The following is a 22,655-nucleotide window of genomic DNA, read 5'->3' on the forward strand; positions in this document are numbered from 1 at the left end:
AAGTCACAAGGAGCATTTCCATTAAATTCAATAGGAGTTGGATCAGTTAGTCTTGTTAGTTTGGGGCACAAACACATGTTTCAGTCTCCGATTTTCCACAGAGCTTGCGTGCACAGAGTTTTGTGCACCTGTACCAAAGCACCCACCACCACTATTAGTTTAAACTCTCCTATGATTCTATTACACTTAATCCACATTTTCAGCAACAACTAGATGTGGACACAATGCAAGGTTATCCCCCACTTAAATTTGTAGTGCTTGTCTTTTGAGTTAGATTCACAGCTTCCTTGTTTACTCATGAAGCTATGACAGGATTGTTGGTTGAATTGTTTTTAAAGTATTAATGGCTTAAAGGACTGGGCAGCACAATTCTTACAGCTCTTTGCTGAAGGATTCAAGGGAAAACATACTTCTATCTGTCAAACAATGGGCTTTCCCAAGCAAGAAATGAAAATGGCGTAGGTTTCGCTTCTATCAAAACGACAAAGAAATCCTTTAAATCCCCAAGTCTCTTTGTGTTATGAAGGGACGCTTCAGGAATAAGAGAAGGTGACAATATGAGTTACTTTGTAAATCCAGTTCCGTCAGCCTTCCACCCGACCACATTCAGTTTCCTTGTTTTCTTGGCAAGGGATGGAACAAAAGAGCTCTGTTTAAACATACCTACAGGTAAAATTTTGATTTGTTCAGCTCCTCCTTTTTAAATTTTCAGTTTAGCTCTTATTAATGAGATCCTGTCATAACAGGGAGATAAAACAGATCTCTTTCCTTCATGAAGATCAAAGGTGCCCTTAAAACTGAATGCATCCGATGAAGTGAGCTGTAGCTCACGAAAGCTTATGCTCTAAAAAATTTGTTAGTCTCTAAGGTGCCACAAGTACTCCTTTTCTTTTTTCTTAAAACTGAAATAATGGTTTGTTCTTCTGGAATCTTTAGAAAATGGTTTGCAAAAAATAGTGAAATGGTGTTATGCCCTAATTTTTCTCAGCACTTTCTCCTTAAGAAGAACATGGAACCAGATCCTCAGCTGGTGTAAATACCAATTTATATCAACTGCATAATACCAGCTGCATATCTGGCTCATAGCAGTAGCATTTATAGATTATATTATCCTTTGACCATCTTTTCCACAACTTCATGCAGCACTAGTGGAAGCCATGGTCAAAATATCTGTTTTGTGTCTACCTAGGGCTTTTTATTTATTAATTTATTTGGAACACATTGTGCATAATGTATGAAAATCTCAGTGAGACAAAGACTTCTGAGAGAGACCTGGCACAGAGAAGTATTATTTTGCCTTGAATTGTACAGTTGTTATGCTGTATGTTCAGGCTGAGTTATCTATAAGGTGATTCATCTGTTAGAAAGTTGGGACTTCTGTGAGATGTGGGTAGTACATAGGTCTTGTGCTGGCCCTCAGCATTGGACTGAGTATCACCCAGAGAGCGTGGCTGCTACCGTGATGGGGCTATACCAAAATGACAGACAAAAATGAGGAGAGGGAGTTCAAACACAGAGGGAAAGAAAGAAAAATGGAAAGAATCAGGCTCTGGGACCAAAGAGAGCCCATTCAGGTCCATTTAACTACTGAGCTGGTTCCCTGGCTTGACTTTCTCCTCGGCCACTCTGTGCTTTAAAATGGTGTGTTTGCCCAAAACTGCTTGAGATTCTGTGCAGCAATGATGACTGAAGCAATTAAACCCTTCTTGTGCTAGGGCTGCATTTGCAACCTGGGACACACACTGTGAAGAGATGGCTGGCTAAATGAAAGGTACTGTAAGATGTAAAGGACAATCATAGATGGTACTTCGTTGGTCATATGTCATTGTAGGCATTTATAGGCACTGAAGGGACTGAAGAACCCTATGTAATATTGCCCAAGCTTTCTCTTTATGGGCATTAATTCTTTAGATAACTCTGCCAGCCATTACTTTAATACAAACAATACCTTTTGAAAAATGTTAATTATCTATTGGATTTTTATCAAGTAGCATCACACAGTACATTCTGTAGCTGCTACCAAAAAAGCACCGATTCTGCAAGCTAATCCATGTAGGTGGACTCCTGTGTCCATATGGGTGGGTATAAGGGATCAGCATCCTGCTGGATCAGGGCCCATGTCTGTAATTAAGATACACGAAGAAAAATCTCTACCAGGAGCCAGTGGACTGGGTAACAATTTTGAATAAGTTTGCGTGTCAGTGGTCACTATGTTTGTACATATCCATGTGTGTAAGCATGTCAGAGTATGTGCTGATGGGCACATATTGGCATGAGGATGAGTTTGCCTGGGTGGGAATGTGTGCTGTCATGTGTACATGCGGCAGGAGGCATGAATAACTCGGTGTTCTTTCAAATTAATTGCCTGAAAAGGAGCAGCAAACAGAAGCATGAGGAGTGATATGTGCTGATTGATATTTATTTGCCAATGTCCGTTTACATGGCTCTTGCCCCAGACAAGAGATGGGGAGAGAGGGGTGCACAGAGATGGGGAAGGGGAGGGAGGGACAGGGACACACAGAGATGGGGAGAGAGGGGAGCACAGAGATGGGAAGGGGAGGGAGGGACAGGGACACACAGAGATGGGAAGGGGAGGGAGGGACAGGGACACACAGAGATGGGGAGAGAGGGGTGCACAGAGATGGGAAGGGGAGGAAGGGACAGGGACACACAGAGATGGGGAGAGAGGGGTGCACAGAGATGGGAAGGGGAGGGAGGGACAGGGACACACAGAGATGGGGGGAGAGGGGTGCACAGGGATGGGGCGGGAGGGACAGGGACACACAGAGATGGGGAGAGAGGGGTGCACAGAGATGGGGAGACAGGGGACACCAAGTGGCAGCAACTGAAGGATGATGACAGGTTGCCCCAGTGGGGAGGTCAGCGGCAGAGTGGAGTCATGGGGATGGTGGGAGTGTGGGGGTTACACAGTGGCTGAGGATACTGGGGGTTTGGGTCATGGGAGATGCTGGAGTTAGGGATGTCAGGGGTAATGGGGGATGCTGGGGTTGGGAGAGTCAGGGTGTGACATCCTGTACTGCTATGTTCAACACTTCTATATGGTTATGATATCATTTTGTACAAAGTATACCTTGTGAGGTATTATTTGGAAACTCATAATCTGCTGAACATCATTGTCCTGTTAAAATGTATATAAAAGCACTGCATGTAAAATGATGAGCTTTTACTATAAGTGTGTTGCTAAAATGTGTTGTAATTCTGGAGAACACCCATAGACTTGCTGGAGGATTCTGTGCTCCTTGAAGTCTTTAAACCATGGTTTGAAGACTTTAATAGCTCAGACATAGGTGAGAGGTTTATCGCAGGAGTGGGTGGGTGAGATTCTGTGGCCTGCGTTGTGCAGGAGGTCAGACTAGATGATCATAATGGTCCCTTCTAACCTTAATATCTATGAATCTATGAATCTAAAAGAGCCAAATGACTGGGTGTTGCTAATATTTCGGATCCCTCTCTCTTTCTACCTAGGCGGGCTGAACTTGTGGGCCGACCGCACTCCTGGCATTCAACCAAATTCATAGAGAACCAACCCGATCCCAGCATGATGCAAATATCTCAGGGCACGATTGGCACTCCTTGGCATCAGTCCTACCATTCCAGGTGAGGGCCATGTGGTCTTGGCCATGTACTGTAAAACTCAGAGGAATACAGCAGAGTTGTTTTTGTTTAGTGTATCATTCCAAGAAAAGAAAACACTCTACTCATCCAGAAAAAGTAGACTTCCTCTCTGAGCAATAAAATCAGTCATCCCTGCCGGACTGCCTGTCTATTGCAACCTACTTCGGTGCATTCGGACAGATCCTGCCAGTCCTTACCCAGCCTTTACACAAGCAAAACTCCCATTGACTTAAATGCTAATTTTATGTGTATAAGGACATACAGTTCAGTGAAGTCAGTTGAAAGACACCCAGTGATTTCATTAGGCTCTGGGTCAAGCACTAGATAAGTACTGCAGTATTTGGCTGCTATGATTATTATCATTATTTTTCTATGTAGTGCCTGTCAACACTTTACATACACGTAGTAAGACCAGTCCACAAGGCTTCTAAGCTGAGGCCTTGAGCCAACAGTGTGCTCCAATGATCCCTAGAGCATCAGTGACTTCAACGGGGCTCCGTGTTGGCTCGAGGATCTGCCTGTGTGGAGCTCACTGCAGGATCAGGGCCTAAATATAGAACAAAGACAAAGGAATGGGACACAATGTGTCAGGCCAATACGATCATTTGCCCCTAATATGTACAGGCAAAATTTTCAAAAGTGCTCATCATCCACAGTTGGGGCTGGATTTTTACAAACACTCAGCTTCTACGTGGCATCTAAATGAAGCAGTCAGCTGCATTTTATTTAGGTGCCTGTTTATTTATGAAAAAAGAAAAGGAGTACTTGTGGCACCTTAGGTGCCACAAGTACTCCTTTTCTTTTTGCAAATACAGACTAACACGGCTGCTACTCTGAAACCTGTTTATTTATAGGAAATGTTGGTGATGAACTCCCTTAAAAATCTGGACCTGTATTCCAACCATCTCAGTAGAGTCTGAGTCAAATCTCAGCATCACACTAAGAGCTAGATGACAACTCTAGGCAGGGACCTAGCCAAGTCCTACTGTACTTCTGTGATGTAACAACTCAAGACCTAGAGCTAGTCTTGAAAACTGGTTCCTTCAGAGATTAAACACTGTGTTCCCTGCTCTACTCTGACTGGGCAACTCCTTTAAACCCATGTTAAGCAGAAAACTTTTAAAAATGTGTTTAGCCAGCCCTGAGTTTTTATCGATAGTAGTATCTGAGAGAGACACTCCCAGGACCTTCAAGACCTCACAAACATTCTCCACCCTGTTGCTTTCCCCAGTGAAGAAAAAACAGTAGAATCATAGAATATGAGGGTTGGAAGGTACCTCCGGAGGTCAACCCCCTGCTCAAAGCAGGACCGATCTCCAATTTTTGCCCCAGTTCCCAAATGGCCCCCTCAAGGATTGAACTCACAACCCTGGGTTTAGCAGGCCAATGCTCAAACCACTGAGCTATCCCTCACAACAATTAGCAAATAAAAAGAAATAAGAAAATGACCCAGGCAGCATGGAAACATCACCCATCAGTGTAACAAGCAGCTTTCATGAGCAGTCATTATAGCCAAAGGTATTACATCACTGATGGCCCTCCCAGGGTGAGACGTTCAGTGAGGGATTTCCTGATGTTGCCAGTTGCTTTCTGCAGGGGTCAGAGTTATAATTATGTGTGTGTGTTTCCCTCCTAAGTCAGTGTGGTGGGTTACCAGTCCCAGAAGACTAAGCCTGGGATCCTAGTTCTGTTAAAAGAATATGGTATCCGACCCTTCCAGCCATTATTTAAGCTGCAAACTTGAACAAATGCCATGATCCCAGCCTGTGGGGGGGGGGGGAAGGGGGCGGGGGAGGTGTTCTCTTTTCAGAGTCTGTACAGATGTATCTCCGACTGCGCTAAGAAGATCCAGAAGACACTTGTCAGTAAGTGTCAAGGGCAGTCTGGGGAGAGATGTACAAAATTCTACCCTCTTCGTTTCCCCTTGAAAGGCAGATGGGCTTCAGAAGGAGGGCATTCTCCTCACAGCTTCTGTGAAAACCCTCTGGGCAATTTAAACGCTGGCACAGCAAATGTCAGCCAAGAACCAGCTCCAAAGAGCCTGTGGGGTGGGGCAGGGGAAGACAAACTAGGATTACAAAAAAAGAGTTACAGTAGAAATGCGTGTTCCCCTCCAGCCCTCCGCTCAAATTATCCTGTTAGCAGCCCATTCATCTGAGAGCAAGGGGCTTTGCATCACAGCTGCTGCATTTCTGGCAGAGAACTCCAGCCTGGATTCCCTGCTGCCAGGGTTGCTTTTTCCTCCAGGTGTTTTTAATGAGGAACACCAGTGGCATCTAGTGGTCAGTTTGCCAACTCCACACATCGGGAGTGTGTGGTGTGATGCTGGGGCCCTGGCTGAGAATCTGGCTGTTGGGGTCTGAAACCCATAGCCCAATGTTGATTAAAAAAAGAAACAAAATAAAATGTGAAAGCAGATCAGCAGCTGACACTGGACATGAACAACATTGCTGTTTTGAGGTTTCATTGACGTTATTCCCCTCCATGTCCGTATATGTGTCTCTGCAGCCCTTCCTACACGTATCTTATCCTTTGCTTTACAGGCAGTCTCCTTCTCGCTGCCTTTCCTTAAGGCTATCCACCCATCTCTCTTTCTAGCTGTCCTTTGCACAGCTTAACTCCTTCAGTCCAGCTGTGCATGGGGAGGTTACAGTCTGAATGTGTTTTGAGAGGCACCATGGACTCTTTAGTGGCTACAGATTAGCCTGGGGGCTGCTTTACCTTACACCAGCTGCCTTAGAGGACATGGTAACTTGATGTTCAGAGCTACTGAGAATCCCCATCTCCCATGAGCTACAATGGCTGTGATGGAGCAGCATGCTCAGCTCCTTGTGTAGGGGAATGAGGGTATCATTTTACATTGCTCCCAAGCAACTCCTTCCAGCCATTGCTCATAGTGGCATTTAAACGACTACAGCGTGAGCTGTGTCCCGAGAGAGTTGCATAGGACAAAGGGAGAGGAAAAGTAGTACCTCAAATTACCCTCTTTAGCCCCAGAAACACTTGATTGAGTGAAACAGCAGTTGTGAGCCTAGAAAGTCCCGCCCAACAATTTAAAACCTCGTCACCTTCCCCCTTAATGTGAACAAACACATTCTGAAACATAATTGTGTCTGGAACAAGAGCAGCTACCTCCCTCCCAGTAACTACTTGAATAGTGTTCTTTATGGACAGACTTCCAGTGACCACATCAGAGGTTCCTCCACCAACTTATATCTGACCTAGCTAATGCTCTGCAGATCCCTTAACGGGGAACGCCCTTGCCTGCTAAACTACATCCATGGTGAGGCTCTAAAGACTTCCTGGGGCCTTATCAAAACACTACTGTAATTTCCTTCCCACACAGACATCCACACACACATGCCCCCTGTCTCCTTTCTGTCTTGTCTGTTTAGTTTTCTCACAGCAAACAAAATTTCACTGCTACAGTTGAGTTTCCAGGAAGACTGCCAGGGTGTAGCCTTCAACTCCATAAAAAGAAAAAAAAGGGAGAGATTCAATTCCTCCCCCCAAAAGCTGCTCCTACTCCCTTGCTCTTTCCCTCTCTGGCATCTGCATTTATTTTTATTTTTTAAATGCTTTGGATGGGTTTGATGGGTGCGGCAGATCTTCCCTGGCTCCAAAGTTTTCACAGTGCTTCCGCCTTTATTCCCCCTCCTCCGCGCGCCCCGCCCCCAGTGATAAATAGGAGACGTGTTGCAATGTCAAGCAATTTCTCTTAGTAAACCAAGATGACTGCAGACAGCAAACAGAGTCAGGCCCAAATATGGGTTTTCGTCTGTTCTTCTAAAAACTAAACATCTTGCCTCTGAGCTCGTTTATAAGCCAAAGCATGTTTCTTTCGCTAACAGTCTATTTTTCACTTCTCTCTCTCTCTCCTCTAGTTCCTCAACGAGTGATCTCTCTGGCTATGACCATGGCTATCTGAGGAGAAGCCCTGACCAGTACAGCTCATGGGGTAGCATGGAGACCTTGGACCAATCTCCTTCTGGATATCACCCTGGCCATCTTTCGCCAGCCAAGTCCACCAACAGCATCGACCAGCTTGCCCAACTCCACAGCAAGAGGGACTCCGCCTACAGCTCCTTCTCCACCAACTCCAGCATCCCCGAGTGTCCAGCGCCTTCCTTCTGCAAGGAGCGCTCCTTCTCCATGGACAACGTGCACTCCCGAGGCAGCCCGCAGGAAGGGATGAGGCAGGCTGACATCAGGTACATCAAGACAGTCTACAACGCCCAGCGAGGGGTCTCTGAGGAGTACGAAGTGAACTCCTCCGCGCTGCGTACAAGCGGCAAGGGGCGGACGCAGACAGAAGGCCGTGGCTACAGCAGGCTGCATGGTCACAGCCGGTACAGCGGAGTCCCCTTCTGGGGCCAGCAAAGGAGGAGCTCCTCTGACAGTGAGGGTCAGCACCCGAAGGGGCCCCCCATGCCACCAACTCGCAGTGACAGCTATGCGGCAATAAGGCACCACGAGAGGCCCAGCTCCTGTTCCAGTCTCGATCAAAATAAGCCGTGTCGAGTTCAGCCGAAAGGGGCCTGGCCTCCGTCATCTGGCACTGCCTCCCTGGGGCAGGGACAGCTGCTGAAACCCATGTTTGTGGAAGGGCAGCTGCACACTGTGGTGGAGAAGAGCCCTGAGAGCAGCCCCACAGTGAAACCGAAGCAGAGCTATTCTCAGGCAGCACAGCCGGGACAGCCTTTGCTTCCTACTGGCGTCTACCCTGTACCTTCCCCTGAACCACACTTTGCCCAGGTGCCCCAGCCTTCGGCAAGCAATAATGGGATGCTTTATCCAGCTCTGGCCAAAGAGAGTGGATACGCTCCACCTCTTCCAGCCTCGTATGAGAAGGCCCCGGTCTGCAGGCATTCTGGCATCGATGAGAATGGAAACCGAAGTGTTACAAACAGATCAGCCATCTTCTATCGGCTGGACCACGGGCCACCAGCTGCAGAGAAAAAGCAGGAAGCAAAATTCGCTCAGTACAAACCGCACAGTACATCAGGCCCTGACGTCCATTCAACCCCTTCCCAAAAGGACAAGTCAGGCTCCCTTTATTTGGCATCACATGGCATCCGAGAGAGCACAAGCAACACCCCGCACTCCAACCACAATTCACAGCAACTGCAAGCCCACTCGAGGGATGCCAGTGGAAGCAAAGCTCTCTGTCAGCCCAAGGAGTACTGGGCGGCTGAGTTGCAGGAGGAAAAAAATGCTCATCTACAGAAAAGTGAGAGAGACCCCACCAGCCAGAATCAGTGGTGTTACGGTCAAGCCAAGCAGCTTGGCTTTTCATCCTTGCAGAACAGCCTAGAGAGCACCAGAAGGCAAAATAGTTTGGAGCTAAAGGAGATGCAACAATGCGAGGGCTATTCTGATGCCAAACTGTCTTTCACAAATCGCAATAATAAAGCAGAGAAGGATCGAAGAGGGCAAGGGTGTGGCCAATGGAGCGATTTGGACAGACAAACCTTCACACGGCATGAGGATGACGTCACCAGCATGGCCCCATTCCACAATGCAGAGCCAAAGTACGAGGAGCCCTCTTCTCTGCTGCACCCAAAGGCCTCCGATTTCAGCAGGAGCCGGCTAAGCTCCAGCAGCACCCAAAGCATCCAGCCTGGGAAACTGGAATCCAGCAAATCCCACTGTTCTGTGCTGGAGAAGGTCAGCAAGATCGAGCAACGTGAGCAAGGCAGTCAAAGGCCCCCGAGCATAGGTGTGCCCAGCTTTGGACATAATTATGGGCCAAATAGGCCAAGCCAATCATCCGGCACTAGGTGCTCTCTTAACAGCACGGAGGACGTACGGAACAAGACAAACTCCCAAGAGCATGGCCAGCCATCCAGCGAGCCATGCAGGCTACCCAGCATGACTGGCTGTGAGACGCCACCGTGTGTGCAGCCGGTGAGCAGGAACGGGAGTGCGAAGCCTGAGGAGGTTGACTGGCATCCTGTGGAGCAGCAGATGGCGGCGGCAGCAAATCAGGTGCGGCCGAGTGAGTACTATGGTCTGACAAGGAGCAAAAGCACGGTCCAGCTGATGTGCGAGCCAGAGAAGGAAATCCTGTGGAGGGATAATGTCCAAGATGCTCCTGGAACGCAGCCGGATATCTCGTTCAGCAGAAACTACAGAAACAGCATTAAAGACGCTCAGTCCAAGGTCCTACGAGCCACATCGTTCAGGCGCAAAGACCTTGACGTCAGCCCATCCTTTAGGAGCAAACCTAAGAGGAGTGCACAGAGGCCGGCCTCGGCCCACGTTGGAATGAGGACCACCACAGCTTCCCCTCATGTCCCCAAGGAGAGACACAGCGTCACTCCTACGCAGAACAGTGTCGCTCTCCTGGATTATACGGAGAAGGAGAGCCACGCTGGGCTGTCACAGCCCATGTCCCGCATCGGGGGCAGGAAGCGTCTGACAGCCGAGCAGAAGAAGAGGTCCTACTCCGAGCCAGAGAAAATAAATGAAGTGGGTGTCTCAGACCATGAGCCCTCGCCCTTTTCCTCCCAGAAGAAAGGCCTCCATTTCATCTTCCCAGAAAACACTGTGGCTGATCGGCGCAAGATCTTTGAGCGAGAGAACAAAGCTCGCTCCACCATTAATCTCTCCAAGCCGGAGCTGAAGCAGCTCCAACAGAACGCGCTCGCGGACTACATTGAACGCAAAACTGGAAAGCGGCCTTCTCACGACGCTGGGGTCCTGAGAGAGCACTCACAAAGCTCCTACCTGAAAGCCAGCGGCCTGGACTGCCAGAGCCTCTCCTCTGCCTCCAGCATGAATTCTCTCCAGGATCAGAAGCTTTACCGCCGGAGACAGTCGCTAGAGCAGGTATCTAGAACGGGCCGGGTCTCCTGTACCCTTCCCCCCGGGCTGACGGGCTGCTTTGATCTCAATGGGTTTGAGCAAAAGAAAGGGCACCTGGATGGAAGCAGCAGTTCCTTTGCAAGTCAGTTTAAAATGGACAGACGTCGAGATAACAGAGCCAAACCGGAGCTCCTGAAAAGCACTCAGGCAGGTCAGCGTGGCTCACACGACCAACTCCTCTACAGGATGGAAGAGCAGGCCTTTAAAAAGGCCTCATTGCCTGGGAAATCTGGGAAATCGGTGTCTGCAGAAGACTTGCTCGATAGATCTGATAATCAGTCAGTCACGGTGCATGTGCGCTCTAGGTCATCTCCTACAGCCGACAAGAAACACCGGGTAAGTATATTGTCCAATTGATATTCGCAGGCAAGAAGTCTCTGTGGGCTGCGGGTGTTATGATGCTTGCCTGACATTCAGTTATCCATACACACAATGTGGTTAAATGTGTACTGCGATATAGACCATATGGTCTGTTTAAATTATCCTGGTGCAGTTTGAAATGCTGGTTGGCTAGATAGCACACGCCTTCTGTATTTCTCTTCCCGTTTTGTTAACACTAGGGAGATTTGCTTGGGGAAAGGATGTTTGTGTAAATGCTTTTAAGAGTACATCTGCTCCTGCTGCGTATTCCTTGTCTGAAATCCTAGGTCTAGAGGCTTGGCTGCAGCTCAGAAGCACGGAGCACAGCTCTGAAAAGGGGTATACAAAGGTGTCCTTAAACTCCCCCAATCCTGGAGCTGCAGTGCAGCAGGCCATTTCCCTGGCATAAATTAGAGCCAGCTAGGGGCACCAATGACTCCGAAAGGCCATGACAACAGCTGGGGTGCATGGAAGCCCAACCATGCGCCCCTTTTCCCCAGCCATGCCCTCACTGCTGCCTGCAGGAAGGAGTACGCCTTAGGAGCCATTAAATTACCTCTACAACCCTGGAGAATCCCCCTACTGTCCAAATGCGGGGGAGAAACCGGGCCAATATTTTCTACATCCAGTCGGTTGTTGTGAAAATCATGATGCTGCCACAAATGGATGGGAGGGCTGAGTGACTCTAGTGAGAGCAAATGAAGCAAGTGAACTTCAAAGATAGCAAGATCCTGGGCCAGATCCTCAGCTGGTGTAAAGCAGTGTATAACTCCATTGACACCACGGCAATGAGTGGAGCCGGGCTGATTCGTCCCATCGTTTTCATATCGGGTCCCTTCGCTGGAAAGAGAGAGAGCGGGAGATGGAGCGAAAACACAGCATGAAAGCTCGATAGGCAGAATTATTTCTAAAAATGTTTCCTAGCTGCCCATGTAGGCCCAGATTTTAAGGTATAGCTCCACTCAACAAGAACATCTACATCTGGAACCGCTGCCACTGTAAAAAAATTATCCAGTTGCGATATTCTAGTATTTAGTAGAGTAAATTAAATAAGGATTGAATAAGCTAGCAAATGGAGTGCTCTGCTGAGTGAGAACCTCTCTGAAATGCACCAAGAATGGGAGCCTGTCCTTCCTAAAACCATCGTACACTTTGCTTTAAATCTCCCACCTTGAAATGCATCAGTCCTTTCGCTGCTTTCTAAATGGAGAGCATAAAAACCAGCACCTAAATATCAAATGGCTAAAACACCTTACCTAGCTAGTGCTTACATCCCATCGTTTTTTCCCCACTCTGGACGATGGACCCATCTACATAACATTACTACAACTGCTGTCAATTGTGAAACATTTCATATTCAATAAGAGGACATATCCTTAAGAAAGAGTTATTGTGAAAACCAAGAAGCAAAGCCAATTCTGAATCCTGGTGCATTTCAGAGAAGGAACAAAAATAACCAGGATTCCAGATGAGAAAGTACAGACAGAAGATATTCCCCCCCGTCCCCCCCCACTAAAAGGTACTATACGATGGCAGTCTGGAAACCAGTTGTTCCAAGCTCCTGTTTACCAAGCCTGTTGTCTTTATCAGGGGCACAAATTGTGAGCATCCTGAGACCTTTTATTATTATTTTCCCTGGTGGCTTGTTTTTGCTTTTTTCCCCATGCATGCATTAGTGAGATTGAAGGTGCCAAATGGTGTGAGCTGAGGAACTGACGCTGGGAAGAAGATAACAACTGTGCAGATACTCTAACCAACCCGAGTTCAGAAAATCACTTAAGCACATGCTTAAATCCAGCAATAAGGGTAACACTTTCAAAAGTGTCCTAAATGATTTACAATCCAAAATCCTACTTTTCAAAAGTGCTTTAGGCTTTTGACTTTTGAAAATAGGACTTAGGGCCGTAAAGCAATTAGGCACTACTGAAAATTTTACTCTTAGACCCTGATTCAGGAAAGCATCTTTATGTTTAACTTCAAGCACATAGTTAAAAATCCATTAGGACTTAAGTTATGCGTCTGCTTTCATGAATAGGGATGTTGTTCAGAATTGGGGCTAGAGTCCACAGTACAGAACCAAAAATGTAAAAGTGTGTGTGAAGAGGGGAACACACAGTTGTTTTTTTTTAACCAGCTCAGCTCCTCTGTGGAAAACATTCATTCTCATTTTATAAGCCTACTTAGCTCATTTTATGCTATTCAGGGCTTTGCTTATGGTATATGCTGTTCTCTTCATGCTGAATATGCATCCCAGCACGGTGTCGCTGTAGGAATTTGTTTAAAGACGTGAGGAAATCAATAGCCATGTGGAATTATTAGCCCTCGGTCTGCAGAGCACAGTCTCTGTCTTCCTCTCTCTGCTCTTTTGACTTGTCTCAGCCCACCTATCTTTCAGCTCCCCAACATCTAAATCAAGATCAGCACAAACCCTATCCCTCTCATGCTCAACAATGGAAAGAGACCAAACAAAACCTGGGAAAAATTGGAATAGAAGGCCCTACACTGAAAACCTCATTAGAAAAGTTAGGGAGGAAAGATTGAGCTCTTGAAATTAATGCTCAGCATTTACTGTCCTGTCAGGTAATAGACTTAAATCCTATGGGGGAAGCAGTCGGAACCAGATTTCCAAAAGAACTCGGGGCCAGATTTTTCAGTGTTCAACACTGGATTTGCAAATGTCCACAGCACCCAGCAACTCCCATGGAGACAAGTGATTAGCCTTTCAAAAGAGCAGAGCAGCCAACCTGCTGAGGTCCTTTGAAATGCAGCCATTTATTTTGGTGTCTGCATGGGAGTCTTTGAAGATCTAGCTGTGGGCTCATGGATCAGAAATGGGCTCCGAAAGGATGGAGAGACTTGTTACAGTACAGCAGTGGTGATGAGCTGGCTATGGCACGTTATGCTAGGCTTGGGCAGAGCTCTGGTCAGGAAGAGCTGCATGGTGGCTTGGTGTCCAAGGAAAAGGGTTTTGCTGCTACAGGGCACAATTACCCTGGCCAGCTGAGCACCACTGCAGTACTGACAATTAGCTTCCACTTAGGAAGTCACAGGCCTCATCCGGTTCCCATTTAAGCCACCTGGGGCAAAACTTGCGTTGATTGTAATGGGAGCAAGATCTGTGCTGTGCTCACACGGGCTGTCCTGCCAATCAGAGGAAGGGCGTGATGGGAAAATGGCAGCCTCAGAATCACAGTGTGGTTGAAGGCTCTTTCAGTCTCTGGACAATATTCAACTCTGGCTTCCATTGTGGTAAGTCAGGCCACAGAGCCACTGGCCACAGAAAACCACCACAGTCTCCCCTTCCTTGGTGACCAGCAGGAAAGGGAGCGGTGTTGGCTGGGGAAGTGAAGGCAATGGCTGGTTCATGGCATCTCCACAGCAGCCTTCACTGGGGGGCAGCTCTGAAGGGAACGTAGGCCCCCATCCTTCCGTGGAACCTCTTAGGGAGGGTGGTGGTAGAAGTGCTGCCAAGCAGGCCTCCGTGTGTCAGCTGGGGTGAATCCATTTGGTTTAGCGAGCACCTCAGAAGTTCTCTGGTGACATAGTTTTACTCTAACCACTAGACCACACTCCTGCTCTTTACTTCCCAATGTAAATGACACACAGAGTGCTCTTGTGTTAAGAAGCTTCAGCCGTTTTCAACTTGCTGCTCACTCTGCTCCTTTTTGTATTCCAGGACTTGCTGAGAGGGGAAAGTAATGAATTTGGCCACTTGGTGAAAAATCCTTCTTACATGTTTGGTGCAGGAGATGGGTAGGTTTATATTTATGTCTCTTCTCCAGTTGCTGGTGCTAACCCCTTTGTTGTTGGCAGCAATTGTAATACGTCTTCGATTTAAATGAATGGGATATTAGGAGCTGGACAAACCATATGCTGTGGGTGCACTGGGAGACTGCATTTTGGTTGTCGTACGTGATACACCTGGCTGAGTTAGAGGGGCTAAGCTGCTGTTAGCTCTTGTTTTTCAGCACAGAAATTAGTTAAAGGTAAAACCTTCTCTCCGATCTCCTCTCCCCAATGCACATTTCTGTAGCATGGTCTATCCTCGTTTAGTATGCAGAAGTCCTGTTGACTTAAAAATAACACTTCTCTCTGACAACGTGTGACCGGCTATTGTTAAATGTCACACCTTAAATTCCTGGGTCTCTGTAAATCTCTACAGCCACAACTGAGAGAAACTGGAGAAAAATTACCCTAATGTTCCTGTATGTTTATTTGGCCCTGATCCAGCAGGGTATCTAGTCTTAGCACATGAACGTTTCCATTGGCTATAGGTGGGCAGGTGGTTAAGTACCTTGCTGGGGTGGGGGCTTTGCTGTGAGGCGGTTTCCTTGTTTTCCCTGTACAGTCAGGGTCTTCCACTCAGTATAGAGAGAGGGACACATTTAAATGTGATTGTAAAGCCCACAGACTGGGTCGGGGGTGCAGGGGCATGCAGAGTACCTGACCCTGCTAAGTAACAGGCTTTTTGATACTGACCAGATTTCAAGGTGGTCAGTTTTATATATTTGTTGCAATTTAAATATTAACAAGACTCCTACGCAAAGCTATAGACACCGAGACACATGTGATCATAGCAAAACCCAGGCAGTATTAAGATAATTAGTCAAAAGGGAATTCTGCTCTCCAGCCACCGACTAAAAAGATACTTTCCACCCTTTCATCACGTTGGGAATCACACCCCCAGCCATCTCCCAAATCGCCTTCGAACGGCATCGAGGCAACAATGCAGCGAGTGCTGGAAATGCAATCCAGGTGGATAAGACAGGGCAAGTCAGAGACAGGATATTGGATTAGATGATTCTGATCCAGTCTCATGACTCCTATGCTCCTCCTATGCTACATTGTAGCATAAACCACAGAAGAGAATTTTGTCCTACGTCACCACCATTTTTGAATATTTTAAAACATGCAGTTTTCCTACAGGATTTGAACAGTGTTTGCAGTGCTCATTAGAGAATGATGCAGCTGGCTCTTATTCTTAAACTCTTCCTGCCCTCTCCATTTTTTTTACCTTCAGTGTTTCATAATTCTTCATGATATTGTAACTTCCATCGTTTCCAAGCAGCTTTCTAAGTAATTGAATTTAACACCAGATCTGAAAGTGAGCCAAGAGGGGCAGGAGAGGGGTTATTATGTTATGTGTTTTCCTGCCAAGAGCAGCATTCCTGGATTGTTATTACTATCTTCACATCTTTGTGATGTTTCTACTGCATCCGCAATTCGTCTGTTATATTAGCATATTTTTCAGTGGAATGTAAAGTGCCCTGCACTTAATGGTCAGGATTCTTTGGATAGATAAAACATGGAGTGCAGGGACCAAATACACCCCTGAAACTCCATTGACTCTGGTGCCCACTCACCGCAGCCCTGCACTGGGCCCATGTCATGTTGTGTACTTGGGTTTTGTGTTGGTGCCATTCATGTGCTTGAAAAAAACATAGATGGATCACTCAGTGGTGACACTTTTTTGTTCATGTGTCACCAAAGGATCCTCTGTGGGTGGTTTTGTCTCATCAACCCCACTTGACATGTAGGCTGACCAGATAGCAAGTGTGAAAAATTGGGGCACTTTTTTGGGAGGGGGGGAGGAAGGAGGGACATAGTTGCGTATATAGGACAAAGCCCCTAATATTGGGACGGTCCTGATCATATTGGGACCTCTGGTCACCCTGGTAACCTGCTAACACAGTCAGCTGTGGGTGTTAATATTAGAACCCAAATGTTTTGAGTCTGACCCAACACCATTAAGTGAGTGGGAGTTTTGCCTTTGACTTCAGTGGGAACAGGGCTGGACCCTTCCAAGATTTAAAAAGCCCACTCAGGCCAGATTGTGATCCTCTTTTACTCACATCAGTGAATTCACATGAGGAGGACCCCTGAAGTCAATAGGACTACCTGTGCCAGATTGTACTTGCCAGGGACCAGTGTGACCCCCGGTGTAAGTTAGAGCAGCCCCAATGGCTGCGCTACCTTATGACAGCCTCCCTATGGCTGCCAATGGACTGTTCCGCAGCCCAGAATAGCTAAGCTGAGTGCTATAGCTTCTCCACATCACATCCTCAATACCTCTCCCAGCTCTGCCCCCAGTGCACCCCTTAGGCCGAGGGCCGCAAAGGGTCACGTATGCCAGACTGTGCAGCTCCTATGCTAGTGGAATTCTCCCTGGTTGTTGTTCTATAAGCGGCTGGAGTGGCAACCAGAATCCAACCGTATTTCTTTACAAAGAGCTTTGTTAGAGCAGGGTTAGTCCTTTAAATGGACAAGTTAGAGCTAATGTGGTCCCTTGACTTGTATTCCTTTCCATATGCTGCGATGCCCTTAGCCAACTTCCCAAATGCCAAGTTCCAACATCTGTGGTGTTAGTGCAGTATGTGTAACTGATGTGGCTCTACCAGTCTGAGGATCAGCAAATATTACTACAGTGTGACAGGTCTCTAAATTGGAGAACTACCATCCGGTTCTTGTGACAAACACTGAGTGGCTCAAAGATTGCACATTGCTACTGTCCAAGAACCACAGATCTCCCCGTCTTCCCAGGCATGAGCTGCCAAATTCTGTTCTCAGTTACACAATGTAAATCCAGAGTAACCCCCAGGCTTTCATGGAGTTATTGCTGATGTACACCAGCATAACTGAAAGCACCTTTTGGCCCCAAATCTCATACAGTACCTGTAGCAGATCATTTCAATAGTATAGTCTTTAACTATATACAAATATAATGGCAATACTATAGGATTTTTTTCTACAGCCTAATGCATGCTTGGAATATCTTGTATGTATTATCTTTAATTTTGTTTTTGAGCTAAATACCTGCTCAGGCTCATGAGTTTTATATGATGTTCTAAGTGGGGCTTTCACTTTCAAGACTAGTGCTGAATTTCTGATTCATTTGAGAACATCCTTAAAAGTGGTGTGAACAATTTAGTCTCTTGCCCATTCAGATTGGTAGCTCACTGGAGCAAAGTACTTGTCTTTGTATTGTCTGCAAAGTGCCTGGAGCCCATCTGGCACTATGTAAAAAAAACAAAAACACCTCAACCCTACATTAAAAGAACGTTGATGTTGCAAAGTGGAGCACTCAAAAGTTAGGAAATGTAAAAATTAAGTTTGCCTCTGTAACATTACTAGGGCCCTCCTTGTGTGTATGCGTTACGATAAGTCTAATAACAGTTGCATGAATAGTACATAATATGCTATTTTTCCAGAGGACCTCACAGTTATAAGAATTTTTTAAGATGGATAAAACAATATATTTCTCCCTAGTCTCATTCTTGGAAGCATTTTAGCTGAAACGTTCCAAAAAAAAAAAATCAGCCTGAAGCAGACACCCAGCATGGGACATTTCAGCCCACACAGTTTAAATTTGGCAAAATTATAAGCAACCGAAAACAGGATCTTCTAATAAGAAGTGTCTGGCAACCTTCACTCTAGGAGTCACTATGTGCACTGCCGATAATAAATCAAGATGCTAACTGGAGCTAAATAACTAATTCATTGGACCTAGGTTGTCCCTGTATAGATAGCTGTGTTGCTTAGGTCTTGCATGATTAGCTATGTTGCCTCCATTGTTAGCTACAGTTCCTGCTGTTTTCTGTAAGTTGGATCAAACTTCATGAATCTCATGCCCACAGAAATATATTTCTCCTACAGTCCTCAAACCAGATTATTCACCCTGTTACACATCAGCCTTTGGGGGGGGAAAAAACTATTAATAGATTAGTTGTAATTTTTATTTCTCTAGGTCCTTATATGGTGCCCAGCCCATCACCATAATATCTGTGTGCCTACTCTAAAAGTGGACCAGAATTAACTGCTGGTTTCACCAGTGCAATCCCACTGAAATCAGCTTTAACTGGAGGCAGAAATTGGCAGCATGCCTCTGGTATTAAGGTCTAATGTGAGTTCTTAGCTTTTTAAAGGGGTACACGGCAGCTATGTTTGTTCCTTGAATGAAAATGGTAGATTTATCTTAGTTATATCTTATCTTAGGCCCTACAGCAGTCGGAAAAGAAGCCACCCTGAAAAGCCAACAATCCCAAATTATCGTCCCCATCCTCCTGGCAGTGACCTCACAAGCTCATCCACTCTGATTGAGAGTCACCAGGCCTCAGAATCCCCTAGGCATATCAGCAGGACCCAAAGGTGTGTCTCATCGCCAACAGACTTGAAGAATCATTCTTCCGAACCTAAGCAGGGCACCAGACCCTTGCTTCTTAACCATATTCCTTCTGGCCCTGGTCAGTCCTCATCTAGTGCTGCTCATTCCACCCAGACTCCCTCAGATCTGCAGGCTGCTGGGGACGGCCTGGCAATGAGGCAACGTACCAAACTAGACACCGTCCCCGCTGAAGGCAATGATAAGGGTCAGGCATGGCCTCTGTACCATGATGACAGCTCCCCTGAGGACTCAGCCGAAGAAGCAATGCAGAGAACGGCCATGCCGACTCAGAGACTCCTCCCATCCAAAGTGAAATGGGCTCATTCGGTCAATGATGACAGCTTCCCAAAGAGCTCGGTGTCTTCTCAGGTGTCTGGGCAGAAGCTCTTTCAAAGATGGCAGAGCCTACCAACACAAAGCAGCACTTCTTCTGATCCAGAGACTCCTCCTCCCTCTGGGAAGATCTCTCTGCGGATCTCTGAGTCAGGCCTTCAGCTGACTCCCCCACCGGGCCTGCTGGAAGAGGGAGATGATGAGGTGTTTATCAAGGACTCGCAGCCTGCATTTAAACCCTTACCGCCTCCGCCACCACCTCCTCCTCTTCCTGAGTGGAGCCCCAGCACTTTCACAAGCGACGCAGAGGTATTTCCACCTCCTCCTCCGGCTGCATTTGAAGCAGGTGGGGCAACAGGAGACAAATCCACGAGGCTTATAGAAGAGACCAAAATAAGGTAAGGGAGAGCTGTAACGCCATGGTGTCTTCCCGGGCCAGCTTTAGTCTTTGTAGGGCCATAAGGGGTAAGATATGCCGGGCCCAATCCATCTGGGATGGACCACCTCACACACACACACACACACACACACTGCATACCCATGGGACCCATTCACAGACACCACCTGAGCGGAAAGGCTTCTAGGGAGTGTACATACACAGTAAGGAAAGCAGGGAAGTTGGACAAAGTCTCTGTCACCAGAACTTGCTAGCTTCTGGCTCTGTGGGCAGACAGGGAAGGATCAGTGACACTAAGAAAGAAGAAGATGTCACAGAATGCTGAGACTGTGGTCTGTGCTATACCGGGGGTGGGGCAGACGAAATGGTCCCCTCTGGTTTTCAAGTTCTATGGCACCTACACGGCAATAAAGGCCCCACGACACCTACTGTTCCTTGTGGGGCTCGGGCTGCAAGGCTAAAAATAGCGATGTCGACGCTCAAACTCGGGCTGGAGCCTGGGGTCTTGAGACACATCCCCGTCTTGGGATTTCAGAGCCCAGGCTCCAGCCCAAATCCGAACGTTTACATTGCTGTTTTTAGCCCTGCAGCCCGAGACCTGTGAGCCTGAGTCAGTACCCAAAGTTGGCAGGTCCATTACCATCAGTGGCACTGGCAGGGCAAGGAGATCCCTGATTAAACAGGCCCTATGCAGCTGCATAGGTCTCATAAACCTATGGCTATCACTGAGGCCTGTAACTAAGAGAATATACTGGGCTTGATTCTCCTCTCAGTTACAGCACAGTGACCTTACTCCTTATTTATTCTTGTGTGAGAGGAGAATCAGTCCTGGGGTTCTGATGTACTGCGGTGGTGCTCTCCATTCCAGTTGTCAGGGGGACTTCCCAGGTTTTGAGGGGGATGATCCCACATGAAACCTAGGCTTGCAGGATCAAAGTGTCCCAGAATATATCACGGAGCCTGCGCAAAACGATCCCGACACAACATGGTGACTAGGTGTCAAGAGGTGGTTACGCAAATATCGCAGCTCCCAAATGCAATTAGTTTATCCCGCCAGAGTCACTTGTAAAGCAGGCTGTGGGCTGGTGTAAATCAGAGCAGCTTCATGGACTTCAAAGTTACACCAGCTGAGGATCAGGCCCATCCCGACTTTATTAGCAGGGCTGTGGCAGTGAGTTGTTAACGAACCTTTGGTGTCAGTGTGAAAAGGACAGCTAGGATTTGAATTGTTCAGGCTTATTCTCGTTCCCAGCTTAAGAATGTCAAGCTGATTGACTTCCTTGCAGGGTGGACGAACCTGATCTCTGAACGCTTGCTAGGAGGATGGCTGCTGTCGTTTTAGCTCCCCCAGCAAGGATCAGCTTGTTACGTGTCACTGGGAGTGAGCACAACAGTTGCCCCACATTGTCCAACACAAGAAGTTTGTAACTCACTCATTCAATCTTTACTGGAATAAGGAAGCAACTGTGTTCAGAATCATGGGGATCATTTACTTCTGGTGCCACTAGCTTCCTAGAGTGGGTTTTCTAGGTACAAACACTTAGCAAGAGGCAGTCTCTGCCCCAAAGAGCTTACAGTTCAAATAGACCAGTGAACGTGTAGTGGAAAGGGAAATGTGATTTACTATACACCTCTCTTGCTTGTGCCGTACCTTCACTCTCCAAAAGGAGCCCTTCACCCCATGTTTGTCATAGAATTTTTCTGTCCACAGCAGCTTCGGCAGGTTTCCCAGGAGTCTGGTTGACAGGGGAAAGCTGGGGTTGAGCTCCATCAGCAGGGAAACCAACTGGGCCGCTTCACCACCTGTTGGGAACACTGAGTCACTGCACCAGTCACCTGCTGCTCAAGGGGAGTGGCCAAACTCTGAGAAGCAGAATGCAGAGCAACTTGGAGGCAACCTGAAAGAGCCAGAGGCCCAGGGGAAGGATTCGGAAAATGGTGGCCTCAGCCCAGGGACTCAGGGCACAGCTATTGAAGTGAAGAAGAAGAAGACCCCAGAGGATATTAAGTCAGAGGCCCTGGCCAAGGAGATCGTCCACAGGGATAAGTCTCTAGCAGATATCCTAGATCCAGACTCCAGAATGAAGACAACCATGGACTTAATGGAAGGGATCTTTCCCAATGGAACCAGCTTGCTGAAAGATAACAACATGAAAAGGAAAATGATGCAAAAGAAAGCCAGCAGAACAGTGCCTGAGGATGACAGGTGAACCCGATTCATTTCAGGGTTTGGCGGATATATAAGAAGTGCTCTTAGCCTGCTCGCTTGTATGGAAGAGTGCAGGCTGAATTCCTCCTGCCAGTGAGGCTGGAGCACTAGTTTGCTTTCAGTCCCCATACACTGGGATTAGCAAATCATTCTGTAAAAGGGATTCCTACAGTCTTGGCTGTGCATAGCCATTGACCTCGGGACCTTCTCTCCTCTAAGCTCCAGGACACTAAGACCAGTAGAGAATATGGTGCTGAGTTTGGTATAGACACATGGGGAGAGAAAGATTGCTTCACTCCACCCCCTTGTTGGCTAATCTCTGCAATGACATTTCTCATGTTTTTGGAAACTGAGATCCATGCTATGCCCCCAAACCAGAGACAAAGGGCCTAATTCTGATCTCACACCCGGGTGACCAGGAGTAACTCCACTGAACCCAATGGAATTACCTCAGTGTAAAACTGGTGGGAGAACAGAATTGGGACCAAATCATTGGGAAGGCAGATAGTTTATGAGAGGCAATATTTTTTGGGGGGGAGCCCAGGGAAATCCCTTATAAAAAACACTACTGTGTGCTGCAAAAATTACCCAAAACTTTGAAGAATGCCTAACATAAGACAAAGAGTCCTGTGGCACCTTATAGACTTGTCTATAAGGTGCCACAGGACTCTTTGTCGCTTTTACAGATCCAG

At 47.1% G+C, this 22,655-nt stretch overlaps 1 protein-coding gene across 1 annotated transcript in view; it reads left to right on the forward strand.

Annotated features, from left to right (window-relative positions):
* SHROOM3 (shroom family member 3) overlaps positions 1 to 22,655 on the forward strand; it is a 108,349-nt gene that overhangs the window by 69,630 nt on the left and 16,064 nt on the right. Inside the window, exons 3-7 of the mRNA XM_043513206.1 lie at positions 3,487 to 3,618; positions 7,521 to 10,839; positions 14,540 to 14,616; positions 18,856 to 19,755; positions 21,466 to 21,960. Coding sequence (XP_043369141.1) covers positions 3,487 to 3,618; positions 7,521 to 10,839; positions 14,540 to 14,616; positions 18,856 to 19,755; positions 21,466 to 21,960 — 4,923 coding nt within the window. The remainder of the gene's footprint in view (positions 1 to 3,486; positions 3,619 to 7,520; positions 10,840 to 14,539; positions 14,617 to 18,855; positions 19,756 to 21,465; positions 21,961 to 22,655) is intronic.

Source organism: Dermochelys coriacea, chromosome 4, assembly GCF_009764565.3.
Source record: "Dermochelys coriacea isolate rDerCor1 chromosome 4, rDerCor1.pri.v4, whole genome shotgun sequence".
In the NCBI taxonomy this organism is placed as follows: domain Eukaryota; kingdom Metazoa; phylum Chordata; order Testudines; family Dermochelyidae; genus Dermochelys; species Dermochelys coriacea.